This window comes from Hippoglossus stenolepis, chromosome 18 (genome assembly GCF_022539355.2).
Source record: "Hippoglossus stenolepis isolate QCI-W04-F060 chromosome 18, HSTE1.2, whole genome shotgun sequence".
Lineage (NCBI taxonomy): Eukaryota > Metazoa > Chordata > Actinopteri > Pleuronectiformes > Pleuronectidae > Hippoglossus > Hippoglossus stenolepis.
The window spans coordinates 19,610,585-19,628,762 of NC_061500.1; the positions used below are offsets into that span (position 1 = coordinate 19,610,585).

The 18,178-nt window shown below is 40.1% G+C and overlaps 1 protein-coding gene across 4 annotated transcripts in view; it reads right to left on the bottom strand.

Annotated features, from left to right (window-relative positions):
• Positions 1–778: 778 nt before the first annotated feature.
• LOC118125722 (myocyte-specific enhancer factor 2C) overlaps positions 779–18,178 on the bottom strand; it is a 32,339-nt gene continuing 14,939 nt past the window's right edge. For 3 of the 4 annotated variants that reach the window (XM_047344450.1, XM_035184627.2, XM_047344451.1), the window contains 8 exons: positions 16,011–16,214; positions 8,529–8,672; positions 8,249–8,441; positions 8,108–8,152; positions 7,145–7,311; positions 5,904–6,033; positions 5,682–5,805; positions 779–4,826 (listed from right to left, as the gene is read on the bottom strand). In XM_047344450.1, the coding sequence (XP_047200406.1) occupies positions 4,478–4,826; positions 5,682–5,805; positions 5,904–6,033; positions 7,145–7,311; positions 8,108–8,152; positions 8,249–8,441; positions 8,529–8,672; positions 16,011–16,214 (1,356 nt within the window). In that variant the 3' untranslated portion in view covers positions 779–4,477. Of the gene's footprint in view, positions 4,827–5,677; positions 5,806–5,903; positions 6,034–7,144; positions 7,312–8,107; positions 8,153–8,248; positions 8,442–8,528; positions 8,673–16,010; positions 16,215–18,178 lie in introns of those variants that run through there. The other variant, XM_047344452.1, reaches the window with a different exon arrangement.

Genomic DNA, 18,178 nt, shown 5'->3' on the forward strand with positions numbered 1-18,178 from the left:
CAGAGAACGAGCATATTTAATGATAATATGAATTTATAATTGTGTAGCGCCTTTCAATGGACACAAGGACTCTTTACATATTTATGAGGACAAAGACAAAGTAGTGCATCTCTAGTCTTGATGACCACTCAAAGCACTTTACAGTACAGTTTGCCATTCACCCATCCACACACACATTCATACAGTGCATCTATTAGCAGCACTTTTGTTTCCTATGAGGGGCAATTCGGGGTTCAGCATCCTGCCCAAAGACACTTCGGCATGCGGATGGGGAAGACTGGGGATCGAACTGCCGACCTTCTGGTTGGAGAACCTCAGCCACAGGGGTAGAGCCACCCCGTATTGCAAATCTCAATTGGCAGAGCGTTCTGGAGGGTGGGGGCCGAATGTCTGCAATCTGGTGTTGGGGATGGTGAGCAGACTCCAGTTGAAGGATCAGACAATCCAGAGTTGCCGAGTTCGACAGTGGATCGCTATAGCTGTGAGTATTCCCACCTAGAACCTAAGTGTTACTTCAAATGTCCTTTCTGTCAGGAACTTTTTAAAGAACAGGGTTTGAACTGCATCAACTCACAGAAACAAACATTTTCAGTATATTTTGAGGTGATGTATAATATGTTCATGTTAATAAATTAACAAATCAAATAACACCTGTAAGTTCTGGTCATTTACATATTTTTAATATATATATTTATGTTTTCCTGCTGAAATCTCTGGCATGAAATAAAAACTAGTGTGCAGTAGAAAGTGAGGAAGCAATGATAACAAACCACACAGAGACATTTGTAACAGAGCCTGTATATTTAAAGTTTTCTTTTTCCTGCAAAATACAAATACAACCACTTTTCTGAGTGAGGGAACCGCTGTACATGATTTGCGACAACAGAGGTGCACTGTATTTCTCTTCTGAGAATCAATGTCTCCAAGTGGCGACAAAGGCCAGCTTATGCCGCTAACAATCTCTTAGAGTATTTTACTTACGCAGTTACTCAAGCACTCGTGCGTGGAAAGAGGGGAAAATGCAGCCCAGGAGTGTACATTTAAAGTACAGAGGACATTCAGTGACGTCACCAGATAAAAATAACTTCAAATCATTTCATCAGGGCTTTTTAAGCACGGATTTGACAAAGTCCAGGCAGTTACAGATTAAAGAAATCAAACCAAAAACACAAGTATACAGGGTATTTCACACTTTGGTTAGTTTACACTCCACCGTTCCACGTGCTCCTCCACCCATCGACTCAACCTGAAGCCTGAGGACGAGCTCCTGGCCCTGTCCCTCAGTGAGCTGTGTTAGGCTGAGTCAGGTGTGGTGCAGTAAGACGGAAGCCGACCAACCCGGAGACTCCAGTCATCATAGAAGAAAAGGAGTGCAGGAGGAAATACATCTGGGCTCTGCCCTGGTTTTTTTCATCGTTTTTTTTAAACAGCATCATAAAGTAGTTTGTAACTCAACAGCAGCGTCTTTCAAACTAGAATAGCTAAAGGGATTTGAATGAGTGAATTTAGTCACTGGATTTACAGTAAACTGGGCACGTGGAGTGCAGAACTGTGGCTGAGGGTTTGTGCTCCAAATATACAGCTCTTAAACCAAAATATTCAAATGTGAACAACCCTTAGCCACTTCTGTCACTTTAAAAGTACAAAAATGTGGATATCAGAGCCTAAACTACTGTTCATCCTGCTGCGACTGGTGTCAGACCGTGTTGAGGTACAAGGCACAGATTATTGATATACGTCCTAAATACCTTTCAACAACATGCAGTGGTGGAAGCAACTGTTTACTCAAGTCTGACAATACAGAACTTATACTAAAGTAGGATTTTGAGTACATGACTTCTGTTGTACTGGTGTTTTTACCTGAGTATCTCTTCCACCACTGCAGATGTAATGGTGACGTGGAGAAGGGCAGATTGTCTTCTGTGCTCTGTGAGATGATGTTGGCTCTGACACCAGCGACACAGCGGATTTTAAAGGGGATCTGTACTTCACTTTACAGCTAACTTAAAATCTGCCAGAATCTTTGTTAAAAAATGGTTTGCACATGTTCTTCATGTTTGTATATTGTTATCAAATTAAATAAAGCTGCACACATCCAAAAATATCAATTCGATGTAAGGAAGGAAGCTCTCTTTTTAAACCCAACACAATAAAGTTTGTGCAGTGTAACAGCATTGTCCAGTTGTATATGGCTTTTAGTGTGACTGGAGCGAGACTGAACTCCCTCTCTGTGTAATTCACCACTCCAGTCGTTACATAAACCCACAGACGCTGTTGATTTTATATGAAAATTATGCAGGTTGTGGTGTATGGACGCAAGAGAAGCCATATACATTTTCTAGACAAATGATTACCAAATTGTGACCTGTAACCACTATAGAATACTTAACATTTAAATTTAAATTCCATCGCATTAAATATTCAGATGTCTGTGTGAATTTATATAGTTTGTGTAAGGTTTAAAACACAGATTTCAGAAAGTCAAGTCAAAGAAAATTAAAAATGTTATCTTCAATTTTAGCATTTGCAGAGCTGAGACGATTTGGTCAATTAGTCAGTTTGAGTTAGTTTAAAAATATAATTTCAGAGGAAGATTATGAAGCAATGTGAATTCATATAGATGCTTAAACTTCCCGTTATATGTTTAAATGCAATTCAAATTGATAACTTTATGATTACTTATCTTTGTTTACTTAAAAACAAACATCTTAAATATTAATTTATTTAACTTCCCTTTTTTCAATCCTCACCACTTTTATTTTGTTTTGAAGTTCTACATCCCTGATTATGCATTGGTGTATTTAGTTAGTAATAAATGTCCTATTTCTCCTTCACAGCATGTGAGCCAGATCTGAAGTGCAAATCCATACATTTTAAAATTAACAAGTAAGTATTAAGTAGTGGTTACTTTTCAGTTCCTCTGTAAAAAAAAGTAAAAGATTAACATGACTTTTGATTCCATATACGTTTGTGTTGTTGGATTGCATCCACCAAAATAATAAAAAAATAAAAATCCTCATTTTTTTCTAACAGTGCTCTGAAAACTACTTACTAACTCTGATTTGTTTCTTCACATCAAAGCTTCTTTTCTATGCAACCTGTTGCAAATAAGTTTCTAATCGTCCTCAGTCAACATTTCTCTTACACCTCTACATTTCTCCACCTCCCTCTCTCTCCTACTGTACCTACTCAAGCTCTCTCTTTCTACCTCTTTTATTTGCCAGACTTTACCTTCCATACGTTTTCGAAATGTGCCTTTAGGTTTCTGTGTGTGCACACATGTTGAACCTGCAACACGGCATGTACTGTATGAGGTGGTGACGCTAAGCGCTTCACCTCAGCACGCCTGCTCTCATGGCTCCAATGATCCACATCTCATTAAGTAGCTTCACCGTTCAGAGTACCAGACTTATTCACTTTACCTTTGTTAGTTTGCATACATGTGCACATCTGTGAATGTGCATTAAACATACTTGCTATTTACTTAACCCCCCCCCTGATCCCCAAACACACACAAAGCCAACATTGCATGTATACCATCAGCCCTTCCAGCCACTTCAGTACATGTTGGTGTGAAATGACATCCTGCATTAAACTGTTTGTGTAAAACATGTAAGAAATAGTCTTTAGAACAGCCACACTCACTGACTGTGTCAAAAACATCTAAGGAGAAATTACCCACTTTGCTTTAAGTTAATTTCAGTGTATTTATACCCATTACTCATTCTCTTCAATGCACTAAAGCAGGCAAAAGTTGCTATTCCTTAACACGCCCTGCATAATAAGCATCACATTAATCATGGCTTTAAGTGGTTTACTGATAAGTTGAGTTATTTGGAATAAAAATCAATGATCTGCATCTGTTGATGTTTACGCTATATCATAATTCTGGTATTTCATCCCATGTAAGTATTACGATTAAGGTTTGAAAGAATCACACTAAGGTTAATATTTAACTGCTGAATCGATCACCTACATGAATTGGGCGATTTTGACCTTTTGTGTTTGTATCTCATATTCTAAGATTATTGCACATTTCCAAAATATATTTCATTTTTCTGGCCTTGGATGTTATGAAATTATTTTTTTCATTATTTCTATCCTTGCACTAAAATCACTAAAATGTCACCCTTTACCTCTTCTAAGAACAGTTGGGTGTCAACTCCCCTTAATCTTCCGTTTTGATGAGATGTTTTTGACACAGCTTTCAAAGTATAAAAACCATATCTTACAAGTTCTGTTCACCAGTTGTGATCTTCCAGGAGTCATTGCTCTAGTGTACAGAACATGTTGTAAATACAGCAGAGCATCACTGTATCACTGTCTGACTCTGCCCGCCCCCCCCTCACGTACATGTTACCATTACACATATAGCACACCCACTCGGTACAATAAGAATTTGATTATAATAATAATAATAACACTATAAGGTAACTTTACTAACATCCCTTCCCCTCTGGTTGTAGACCGGCCCCCATCATGTCGCCCAGCCCTCTGATAGCCTCATCCGTTTGACTGAGGGGCTGTGGCGCTCCTCCTGACTGGACAGAGGTCGGAGTAGGAAGCCGTCGCTGCCGTGATAATCCTCACGCTCCTCGCTGCCTTCATACGAGCTCCCGCAGCTGGATGCGCTGTCACCGGGGGAGCGGCCCGATTCGTTGGGACCCCTGGCAGAGGTAGAGTATCCAGCCGTGGTCACGCCTCCTCCGAGTCCTGTGCCGACCATGGCAATGCTCCGGTCTCTGGGAGGAGAAGCTGGCTCAGACTTGATGTGTAGGTTCTGATGACCGGAGTTGAGGTTTAGGTTGGAGTTCTGACACAAGTTTCTGTGGGACAAGAGAGTTTTTTTAATTAATCTGTTGCATGTTTTAATCATCTGTCCCAAACAGAACCTGCTGAATATAAACTCACACTGTATGGGTCACACCCTGAATGTACACACTCAACCCACAGGCAACTTTTGTCCAGTAACAACTCCTGCAAATTTTATGTGATTTTGATCCCAGTATTCCCACATGTTCTCCCTCCTCACCCTCCCACTCACCTGCCACACTGCCCCCACTGCTAAGAAAAAATCCTAGAGGAAAGACTGTATCCATTTTTTTAAATCAAAATATTCTATTAATAATACAAACTCATCTAAACACATTCATAGTATTATTATTTTATGAATACCCATCAAAACAACTTTGATAATTAAAAAAATTCCTCTATAATCTGCTCATAAAATCATCAACATTTGTGTCATCTATGTTCTAAATGAATAACCATGGGCATTACATTGAGCTTTGAGTAACCCCACAATAGAGATTCAGTAATCTTGGGTTAACCATATGGAATTTAAACAAACTCCTTCATTGTTAAACTAAACAACTTTTAACCAATTCATATAGTTGTTTCCTATGTAAAAGTTGAAAAACAAATGAACTTAAATTCCCTATTAAGTATTGTATTTATGTGTGCAGACCAGGTTTAACGTAGAATGATTTACAAACAAATATGAAAAGGTATGATCAGATTACTTTTGATCTAAAGATTTTATAGAGATAGATTAAGTTATTGAATGCATTGAATTCTCTTCTGCCATGTGGTTTTTGTCATCTATCTTTTCCTTTTTATCTGAAAATATGTGTTTTATAATTTTTGCACCAAAACACGTTATTTTAATCAGAAACCCTTACCCCATGTGTCCGAGTGCTGGATGCTGCAGGTTCTGTATCTGCTGATGCTGCCAGCTTGTCATGGATCCGAGACCAGAACCACAAAATCCAGACAGAGAGGACAGGTCATTTCCGAGAGAGAACTCTGAAGAAAACAAAAAGAAATCTCTCCTCATTAAATGACTAGATGCTATATGAGGCAGCCGTCCTCTGTCTGTGGCCGTATGGTTCTGTAGTAATCACCTGTGCCATAAGAAGAGCTGAGTGTTGACGGATATCCGCCCATCCCCTGTCCAGGAAGAGTCGGAGCAGAGATGGACACTGCAGGAGTCGACAGCGTCTGAGCGGTCTGAGAGTGATTTATTCTCTGGTTCTGCACAAACAATGGAAATGAACATCTGTAAAACCTGAATCATTGAACAAAGACACACTCAAAACAATGGACCAAACACTAAATGTTACTGTTCAGATAAGCTGCAGAGACATTTCATTTGAGTGGTTTCAGTAAAATCTCAGTGAAGCCCTGCAGTGCTGTTTATTAGGCAGGGTCACTCTGCTCGTAAATTCCCAACACTTGTGGAGCAATATACTCACTTGCAGCTGCTACAAAGGAGGCAACGGCTATTTTAATGTCTCCATGAAGAACACAGAGTGCAAAGTCAGTTTCTGAAAATTTGAGCCTAAAGCCAGATAATGGCAGGAGCTGTTGGAAACTGTGAGGTACGATCAAGAACACCCAAAACATGCTGCATGCTTGGTCAACCGGACACAGTCACAGCCGCAAAAACAATATATGAAACAGCTGGAAGTCAAAGCTAGCTTCCACAGACAACACTCTGCTGCCAAAGAGCATAAATTACTAAATGAATTCAAACAGGCAACATCAGATCCTTCAGGACTGAACGCTGTTCTGAGATCAGATGTACAGAGAGATATCGCTTGCCCTGATGGAACGCCAAAGGTAAACAGTTTGTACTGATTCAAACCTACAGTTGTCTCATTGCATCTAATGAAAATAGTCTAAAAACATCTTAACATTTTAACACAGGTACTACGTTTGGTTTCTTTTTAATACTGGGAACTGAGATCTAGGTTTTTCATGGAGGATATTTAGTATGTGTCTGTGAAATTTGAGGGAGGGAGGGAGGGAGGGCAACGACTACAGTGATTAACCTCAAACATTGTTCAGATTTCCAAGGATAAAAATTATTAACTTTTTTTCTGCGGTCAGTGAAAAACGTCAATCTGCCCTGTGATGTACTGACCCCCAAACATCACCAGACTCAGAGCTTTTGCACCACATGTTCCCTTACATGCTACTTACCAACATGAGGTCAAAGTCCTCACACTTGAAGGGCAGCATTAAAGCACAAACTAAAATTATTCCATGCATTAAAATAGTGTGCGTTTTGCGGTGAAATGAACAGAGTTAAAATCAAATGAATTTAAGTAAACAGGGGTGGAATGGAGAAGAAGGCACTCACAACAGTTGGCATGTTGTTGCACTTGTTGGAGGGCGGCATCAGCGTTCGGAGGTCAGGCTTACGGCTCATGCTCATCGAAGGAGGGCTCTTATCCTGCATGTTTTTGGAGACTCCTCCTGGAGACAGCAGCCCCGGGGAGGTGCAGTGGTTGCTGTAGCTGCCATTTCCTAGTGAGACACAAAAATTGATATTCATGTTTGAATGCTGTTTTAATTTCAATCCACTGATAAATTATCTTTGTTTCTGAAGGTGTGTGCATGCTTTATCCTTTCTCTCTGATTTATACTGTCATGATATATTTATTGCTGTTACTTTTTATAACCATTCATATTTAGTTTAATTCATAATGTCATATTTTTGTCGGGTTGCAGTTCAGATCATTTTAGCGATTACTCTGCTGATTATTTTCTCAGTTTCTCACATACTCAATCTAATTTCCAAAACTCCAAAGTGACGTCTTCAAATGTTCTGCTGATCCCAACCCCCTTAAATAATGATAATGGTGAATCCTTATATTTAGGAAGCGGATCTGGAGACTTTTAAGATTTGGCTTTTTTTAATGACTTAAATGATCAAATGATTTCAAATAAGAGTTGTCAATAAGTTTCTGTTTTGGTTGTTACATCTCTGTGATTAATGATCACTAAGGTATCTTGACTAGGACCCTAGTGTATAAGAGATCTTTAAAATCAGAGGTACATCTCATGATTAAATGTGTATGTAAAGATGTACCAGGGCTGCAAGTAATCATCATCATTACTATAATTGTTCGAGTCATCATTTAATGTATAAAATATCTGATTGGGCAGAAATTCCAGATTACAATTTTGAAATAATTAAAGGACATGTGATTAACTAATAGTGAAAATAGCTGCAGATTAATTTAATTTAACAATTTAACTGGTCACAAGTCCTGTGAAACTTATGTAGTGACTATGGAATATGATGCAGTTCCAGTCTTACCCACACTGGAGACCACAGTGCTCGTCAGCTCTGAGCCCATCAGTCCTACATAGACAAAAACAACACACACATGAGGTCAGACATCGAGGGGTCAAGAGTAGGGATTCTTTACTTAGGATTATGTAGTTATATCATACATACCTGCATTTCCAGTGCTAGAGGGCCGCTGAGGGGACATGCTGTTTCTCTGTAGGGAGGGGTGTGTGTGTGAGATGGGCAGCAGATTGTGGTTACCTAGACCACCTCCTATGCCTGGGTGGGAGTACAGCAGTCCGCTGGCATTACTGCCTGGGATGGACACTCCCATGTCATAGTTGGAGGGAGGCAGACCCTGCTGTGCAATTAAATTCAACAGTTAACATTATTGAGAAGAAACATTCACACTGCTTAGATGGAAACACAGAGAATAATGAGAACTTACACAGATTCTCTGTCTGTTGATCATTAGGTCGATGTCATCATTGATTTTGCGGTATTTGTCGTCTGACTCTGGGCTCTGACCAGCAGAGTCATCTGCCTCGATGTCGGGGCTGTCGCAGCCGTTTAAACCCTTTTTACGCAGTGTCTGGTTAGAAGGGGTAAAAAAAAACATGACATGTAAAATCATACAGATGACCACTGTATTTCACTGGTCAACAGGTGGCAGTGATGTTCCAAGATACAGTCAGTCATGGATCACATCAAGAGACAGTCTTTGAACAACCGACAAGTACTTCCTCAGTACCAGCTGCTGATTTAAGGTCACATATGATTTAGGTTTTTGATCTGTTAACTGCACTTTGTATTAAGATAATTGCTAAATTAAAATCAATGTATTATTTCTTGTGTATGTATGCTGCACAAATGTGAACCTATCCTTATAACAAAAAATGCTGCAGTGCATATTTCTACCACAAGAGAGCACCATATGAGAAGGTATCCCTTCAGTTTGCATCATCATCATCATCATCCAATAACTTTTTGAGCCAAACAAGCTGAGAATAAAGAGAAAGAACAATCAGACATGACACACATCGGAAACACAAAAATTATAAAACCTCCTGATACGTCTGACTTTCACTTCAGTTCATGTGTGGATTTGGCAAACATGTGCGTGACTCAAACGTCAGTAAGCTTCATGTAAGCATTGTAAAATCTCTCCTCTAACGCAGGTATCAGATGATGATGAAGCTGGTTGTGCTTACGTGTGTGTGTGTGTGTGTGTGTGTGTGTGTGTGTGTGTGTGTGTGTGTGTGTGTGTGTGTGTGTGTGTGTGTGTGTGTGTGTGGTTTGGCTCTCAGTGGCCTTGCTTCAGCACTTCACAGCCCATTAGTCCAGTCTGTCACTGGACACTGGAAGACTGTAGCGCACACACACCCACACACCCACACACCCACACACACACCCACACACACACACACACACACACAGGACTCAGCGGTTGGCCCAGTGCAGCTATCCCACTCATCCCAGTCATGTCCACCTGTTTTGCTTTAGAGGCTTGGGGGTGAGAGGAGGGGGAGGAGAAGGGTGAGGCAGCTACCACCAATGCTAGTGTGGCTACTAGAGGGATGGCCGTAGAAGGCTATTTTTTACTCCTGTGCGCCTCTCGTCACTCCCATCCCTCCCTCACAATCTGTCAAATCTGGCTCTTCTACTAAAACATAAAACCGACTCCTCTAGCCTACTTTCCCCTCTTCAAACACGCACACTGTACACAGTGTCACTACTGCACACCCACTCCTTCCTCTTTCAATAAAAAAAACAAAAACAAGCACTTGAATGGGTTATGTTAACAAAGTACGTACCTTATAGTAAAACTACTCAATTACATGCAAAACTGTATTTAAAATTAGCCTTGAAGTTCAGAAACATTAAACAAAATGTATCACAGTAAAAGTACTTGACATGAACTGACATTGTTGAATCATTAATCCTGAATCATTAATGCTTCAGCAGCATTTTACAGCTTTGAGCTGCTTGGATATTTTAGTCCGCTGCTTCACAACCTAGAGGTCTGGTCCCTCCAAATGGTCACCAGATAAATTTGAGGGGTGGTGAGATGAACAAGTTCTGATTCACTTATCTAAATTTATTTTTACAGACTTTAATCTTTGCTTTGTGTGAAAATATGGAATCATTTCAACCTTGAATGGTTGTTTAAGGAGCACATATTAAGACCACTAGTAAAGGTAGCAATACCAATAAAGATACAACATTTTCTTATACCTGTAAATGAGTATTTCTACTTTATGCTACTTTATACTGTACTTACTTTATACTACGCTGCACTACATTTAAAGTGATAGAGAAGCATAAAATGCTACGAAATGAAAGAACAAGCCCTTAAGTCCTGTACTTGAGTAAATATTCTAAGTTACTTTACACCACTGGTCAGGAATGTGTGTGTCAGGGTGTGTATGGTGGCAGGTGGTTTGAACAGCTCTATGGAGGCACTGGAGACAGACAGGGAGGATGCCATAATACCATGCCAGCCTGCCCCCATAACTTCCCCCACACACACACACTGCTCTTCCTCCTCCCACATCCATCTACACCTCCATCCGCACTACTTTTCTTTTCCATTGATTTTCTTTTCTCAGTTTCAGTTGCTTCCACTGCTCTCTCTATTTCGTGGGTGGTCTTCTCCTCCTGCTTCACCACTTCCACATCAAATGATGCTCGTATGTGCCTGCGTGCGCCAGGGAACATGACGTGCAACTTTTACACCATCCCACTACAACTGCTAAGCCAGAATTAGAGCAGCACATATTTATAGTAATAGTCCTACACTAAAGACATAAGAAATACCCTTTATTTAACAGTTAATTATGGTTTACATCCAAATTAACTGAAAACTGACATAATTTGTCATAAATAGAGCTAAACTTATTAGGATATTCCAAGTGAAAATAGTTCATAAATTGACGGCAACATCCATCTGAGTTTCTCAGAAGGACATACCTGTGTAGTTAATTCGTTATTTACTCAGATTCTTCATGACTTAGAGCTGCTAAACAATAAGATCTATTTATGGATCAGCACATATAACATTTAATTGTGGTCTACCAGCAATTCATCTGAATTAGTTAAACATTACAAATAACAATTAAAATAGTTCTTTCCAGGATATTATCATAACATGGGAGCAGAGAAGGAAAGTGCTTTAGACACTTTTATAGCTCCGTTAAAATGTTTAAAAAGGACAGTTTCATTTAGGCTATCTGTTTGAACAGACACTCAGTGCAGTGTTCAATACAACAGTGATTCATTTGAATAACCTCTGAAGAGCTGAAGAGGTAGAACCATATATCACCACCATTCAACACGCAAGCAAACAGTTATAAATAGTCAAAATCAGTTTGTCAGAATTCGGTGCTTCTCATTCATTCATTCGTTAATTGAGCCCGTGCACCACGTTGGGTTCAAACTGAAATATCTATTAAAATATTATGTACTGACATTAATGGTCACCAGAGGGAACCAAATAATTAAATCAAATGAATTGAAACATCTCCAATGGTTCTGAAAGCACCACCTGCTCTCAACTGTATCAACATCTGATCTAAATGTGTGAAAATATGGTTATAAAAATGTTACTTTTGTTTCCTCAGGTATGCGCAGTTCTGAAATATACACCTACTTATTTCAGAGGGGAATATTGTATTTTTACAGCGCTAGACCGCTACAAGTTACTTTTAAATTAAAGCATTTACATTCAAAATGTATTTAAAACAACACTCTCTTAAAGATAAAACCGTCATCAATTTGAATCTAATAATGTTAGCCAGAGTCAGTCACACACAATCTACTGCTAAACAAAGTACTTTTACATTTATCTTTATTTCTACTTAAGTAAGATTTTGAACATCTGACTTGTATTGGAGCTTTACACGTTGGAATTACCATAATCACTGACATATACCTACAGGAATTATTACACATACTTGAGCAGGATATCTAAGCAACAATCTTATTAGATGGAGTATATGAACACTGGACACAAACAGTTCCTCAGCTCCACAAATACAAAGTGGACTGGTCACAAGGGGAAAATGAAGGAGGGGACCTAAGACGTGGTTGCTCAGCTTTAAGTTGCTTCTCTTCCTTTTCTCTATTTTCCTCCTGTGGCTCACACAGTTACGCACACACTCAGTCATTCACAGGCAAACCACAGTCGCACACACTCACAGCCCGTCATGGCTATTCTTAGCTGTGTTCTGCGCTATTTTTAGACCACTACCGGTTTCCAGCCATTTAGCAGGGAGGGATCACAGCCAACACAAAGGAACTGGACTTAGTCCGTGAGCACATGCAAGCGTTGGCGTGTGCTTCAGTGTGTGCGCATGTGCACGCTCAGCTTTATTGAAAACTTCATCTGTTTCTAATCTAAAACAACATGGAGCCACAGAGAGCGAAAGAGAGAGAGAGAGAGAGAGAGAGAGAGAGAGAGAGAGAGAGAGAGAGAGAGAGAGAGAGAGAGAGCAGAGTGGGCCAAAACAAAGTAAGGTTGACGGAGTAAAAGTGAAGAATGCAGAACTCCTCAGATTTATAAATAGCAGCAAAGTTCCCAGGCTAAATGAACACAATACAATAAGCTGATAGTTGTCTGACCTGCACTCTTTACACACACACACACACACACACACACACCCACACACACACACACACACACACACACACACACACACACACACACACACACACACACACACACACACACACACACACACACACACACACACACACACACACACACACACACAAGATAGGCACATGCCACCCCGCCACACAAGGAAAAAAAGAGATGACCAAAACAAAGGAGCCTCTCTTCTACTGAATTCCTGTCTGGCAGATAGTGTATTTCATTGGTGCAGAGCCTTTTCATAGCTACAGTATGTTGCTCTACTGTCATTGAACCACGCACTCCAACCTCCCTTTCTTTTCTGTTGCAATTAAAACTCTTAGATTAATCAGCTAAATGCTCTAAGTCATGGGAGCATAATGGTGAACAGAATATCTTTGGGTTTTGGGGCATCAACTTGAGTAAAATTTTATTTTAACTCCCCTATGGCATTTAACACATGGTTAACAACACAGGACACTGGACACCTTTACTGGTGTCCACATTGGCTTTGTGAGGCCACCGTGACGTCGCCCTTTGGTCTTTGACCACCAAAATCGAATTAATTAATCTGTGAGTCTAAGTGAACATATGTACCATATTTGAAAGGATTTCCTTAAATAATTCCAGAGATTTTGCATTCACAATGCAAACACAATGAGCTTTGTGAGGGCATTGTGACCTTGACCTTCAACCACAAAAATCGACTCAGTTCCACTGAACGTTTGTACCAAGTTTGAAGACATTCCCTCAAGCTGATCTTAAGACATCAAGAAAGAAAAAAATCTTGAATATACTTTTCAAAGTCACCGTGACCTTGACGATTGTCCACCAAAATCGAATCAGTGGACCTTGAGTCGAGGTGAATGATTGTACCAAATTTAAAGAAATTTGTTTATGGTGTTCTTGAGATATTACGTTCACAAAAAACGGATGGACAATGCGAAATTGCTTGGGTTTCCACCTTTTACTACAAAGTAAAACCCTGTTGATACCAGATCTGAGCCCATCGAGACCGGATTATTTCAAATGAAATTCGGCTTTGAATAGAGTTCTGTCGCGCTGGCTGGGCTATCTGCAACTTGATTATTTACACTACACAAGTCAGTAATCAGGGAAAATAAGTAACAGCCATTCGTTTTAGAGACAGGGTCAGTGCAGATTTTATGAACTGCGTCATGCTTGAGTCGGGTTCGGAAAAAAGAAACTAGAAAGCCTGCTGTTGGGTCAAGCTCTGTTCCTTTTTCCTTTGGGCTTGGACGGGTACAGACATAAAAATGTGACCTGAGCCACACTCTGTTGATGTAGTTTGCTCAAACGGAAACAATGTCCATCTACGAGGTGGGAAGCATTTGGGCTGGGTGGATGGACTTAAAAATTGTGTGTGGAAAATAAAATACTGTGAAATAGTAATCATTAACCAAAGCACCAATACACAACACTCTCCTCAGATTGGCAAACCCAACAGGAGGATGGTGGGTGGGTGAGAACGATCTGAACACAAGAGAACAGGAAGCTGGACAGTAGTGACAGAGGAAATGCTACACAGCGGGTGAAGAGGATGCAGATACAGTTTAGAGCAGAGAGCAGCAGACTGTGGACATAGAGAGCAGAGATGAAGCGGCTGCCTGGGCAGATTACAGTAATGAGCCAAACAGGATTGTGGCAGATTACAGAGGATTACAGAGCATATAAAACTGGTTCTGTTGGGGCTGACCAAGAGGCCATGTGGTGGGCCGCGTGGAAAGAAAAGCTCAGGTACACACATACATGTGCACACGGAGAACACACATGGACTCACAGTAGCAACATCCTTCCTTGTTCTTAATATAGTGCCCTTTGAGGCTTAGAGGTTTTTAAATGTTTGGAAGTCACCAAAATTTTAAATAAGACATGAATAAGTGCCTTATAACAAGGAGTCAGTCGACAATTGACCCTGCTGTGAAAATCTTGAATTGCAATCTTACCAGATCTAATGCAATAGTAACAAAGCATAACAATGCTGCATCCACTTTAGTCACAATAGTATTAAGTTGCCTCTCGATGTTAGCCATTAGGAGCGCTTTGGAGAAAAGAGTGTGCCATGCTCAGAGCCCGCAGGATTCTCTAAATTAGGGAGGAATGTTGGGGAAAAGTTCCAGGAAAAATATCTATACAGACCCAAACCATTTAAAATCTCACTGTAATCAATAGCAAGGGTTTGCACCTTTTTCTATTTACATTCCACATTATTCTTGATCAATGTTTCATGACTTCTTAAATGAAACCACAAGACAGAGCAGGAATAAAAAACTCCTGCTCACTTCCCAGTGTTGAAGCAACAGACTCCTGCCTCCTCTCTGACTTTTGACAGCTTAGGTTTAACCTTGGTGACATGGTGTGCTTAGCCAATATCCACACTGTGTGTGTGTGTGTGTAGGTGTTCAAAGAGTGTGTGTGCATTTGCATGTGCCATACACTTGCCATTGTGTTCTCCTAACACTATTACATAATTCAAAGCAGAACAAGGTTAAATCTAGTACAACTGTTTTGCTATGTTCTAGTGCAATGCTGTCTCTCTCTCTCTCTCTCTCTCACACACACACAAACACATACACACACGTGCGCACTAATGCACACACAGAGAAATGAAGTTCCTGACAAGCATCTGCGACACAGTCCCTCCAGTCGTTTCCAGCCTGATCATATTTATTATGGATTATTCTGAAGAATTTTATTAATTTACTCAGTTGTTGAATCTATAACAGACGTTTTCATACTGCGAGGCTCCTTCACAGATTGTTTTTAGGTTCAATAGGACTTTCCGTGGAAATTACTATGATCGTTATCCATCGTCAAAAAGCATCTATAAACCCAACTGAATATCATAGAGAAAGAAATGCTTCTTATATCGGTGAAGCTGTCACCTCTCAGTTCTCCTCCTTATCACAGTGATCCAGTGATATTTGTCTGTACGCTGCAAACAGAAACTGCTAACAGGGAATTATTAATTTCACTATGGTACTATTACCATCCTGATTTGCCAAAATCAAAGAACAAAGTAGGGGGGTAATTTGCCAAAAGATATTCAGTTAGAAATAGTTAAGAAATAGTCAAAATACAAATTATTTTGGACTTTCATTGAGAACCAAAAATATTCAGTTTACAATGATATTAAAAAAACATTAGAAATGCCTTTAACAACTAATCAGATTGCTCCTGATTATTTTTCTGTCAATGAGCTAACTGATAGATCTAGTGTCAGTACATGTAAATGTGTGTGTGTGTGTGTGTGTGTGTGTGTGTGTGTGTGTTTCTTACATCCACAATATCCGAGTTGGTCCTGCTCTCGTGGGGCTCGTTGTATTCTGTGTATTTGAGCAGAACTTTGTCCATGTCGGTGCTGGCGTACTGAAACAACTTGTTGGTGCTGTTGAAGATGATGAGTGCAATCTCACAGTCGCACAACACGCTCAGCTCATATGCTTTCTTCATCAGACCAAACTTGCGCTTGGTGAACGTGACCTGGAGGAAGAGAGCAGGTAAAGAGGGAGAGGAAATGTTGTCAGTCATACATGGCTGTAGTTTTACTGATCATGGTTGGTTGATCTTCAGTACATTTTGAAGCATTATTGCTTGTTAACCGAATTGTGTTGAAGTAGGATATGTGAGAACTTAAGTCATTCTCTGACTTTCCATCTGGTGCCATTATCAGGTCAAATGTTGATTTCTACAACAATAATCCAAGTGTCCATTACTGTCATTACAATATGAGCTGATGTGTAGTGTAATCATACTCATTTCTCAATAACCTGCATGTTTTCATCTGGAATCATAATTATAACAGTCTTTCATTATAAATTAAAAAAAAATCTCCTTGGTCCTGATCTAGCTAAGGCAGGAATGTGGAAAGTTTGATCAATCCTTAACTGCTGCACCTTTCTGGCTTGGGTTGATCAGTCATCAATCAGAGCTAGTTCTACAACCACAGCCAGAGCTATGAATATAACATCAAAACTGGAATATAGTGACAGAGCAGCTTAAACTCATACTGGTATGTTCCTTCAAAGATAAATTCACACTCCTCCTTTTCATAGTTTGCACCACACACACACACACACACACACACACACACACACACACACACACACACACACACACACACACACACACACACACACACACACACACACACACACACACACACACACACACATATTGCTCTACCATCATACAGTCCACAGAAGGACTGTGACGGGGTCAGTGCTGCTCTGCTACTGGGGTCAGGAAGCATATGTGCCTGCATTTCCTGTCATAACAGGAAAAGAGGAACCACTCCCCCAGACAGGACTTAGTCTGTGTGTGTGCGTTCGCGTGTGCGTTCGCGTGTGCGTGTGCATGCGTGCGTGTGTGTGTGTGTGCATGCGTGTGTACACTTGTGTGTACAATTGTGTGACAATGCCTACGCATAAAACTCCCTTTGACAGTATGCTCTTATTACTCAGGTGTAATATTCTTTGAATTGAGCTAGCGGGTCTTACATGTTGAATACAGGCTCACATACAGCCCCTCTGACTGGGAGTCAGACAGCTTGTGAGGATCATATGACATGATATCACCAGTTTGAGGAACTGTAGTGCGTCTGTATGTGACTGGTATTGTGTTAGAGTGTGACGAAGGAGGAGACAGTGAATGAATGAGTGTCTTCTACCAGAATCTTATTTATATGGAGGCTTTAAAAAAATACAATCAACTAAATAAATAAGTTCTGCTAAAAAAGTGCCTTTGTCAAGCATGGTTTTCACAGGTTTGGGTGAAAAAAACTCAATGTCTCAGAAACTTTAGATACAAGCCAAAGACAGTGTGCTGGAAAAACATTTCTAAAATTTCACCCAAAAAAATGTGACATGCATATGTAACACGTGAAGCATTGGCTTTAAAGGGATAGTTCACCTAAATATGATATTTCACTCATTATTTACTCACTCCAATGCTGATGGGGGAGTGGGAGAAGTGTTTGAGTCCAGAAAACACTTTGGAGTTTCAGGGGTAAACAGTGTAGCAGCCGAATCCAATACAACTGAAGATATTAGGGACTTATCTTCAGACGTAAAAAAACTAAACAGAAAGAAAACACAAGCAGTATGTCTTCATACTGCTGGTGTGGTGTCATCCAAGTATCCGCAAGCCCGACATTCATATTCGACTCGAAACAAGGTCATTTATACCAAGTTTTAAGCCTAAAAGTCTTGTGATATTTTTTCTGACGAGGTGCATTCAGGGACCATCGGAAATGTTTACGTCAGCTAGCTTAGCCATTTTTGTTGGACATTTAGGCTTAAAACATGGTGTAAATGACCTTGTTTCGAGTCGAATATGAATGTTGGGGCTTGCGGACACTTGGATTACACCACACGAGCAGTATGGAGGCATGTTATGTTTTTTGTCTGTTGTTTTTTTATGTCTGAAGATAAGTCCCTAATATCTTC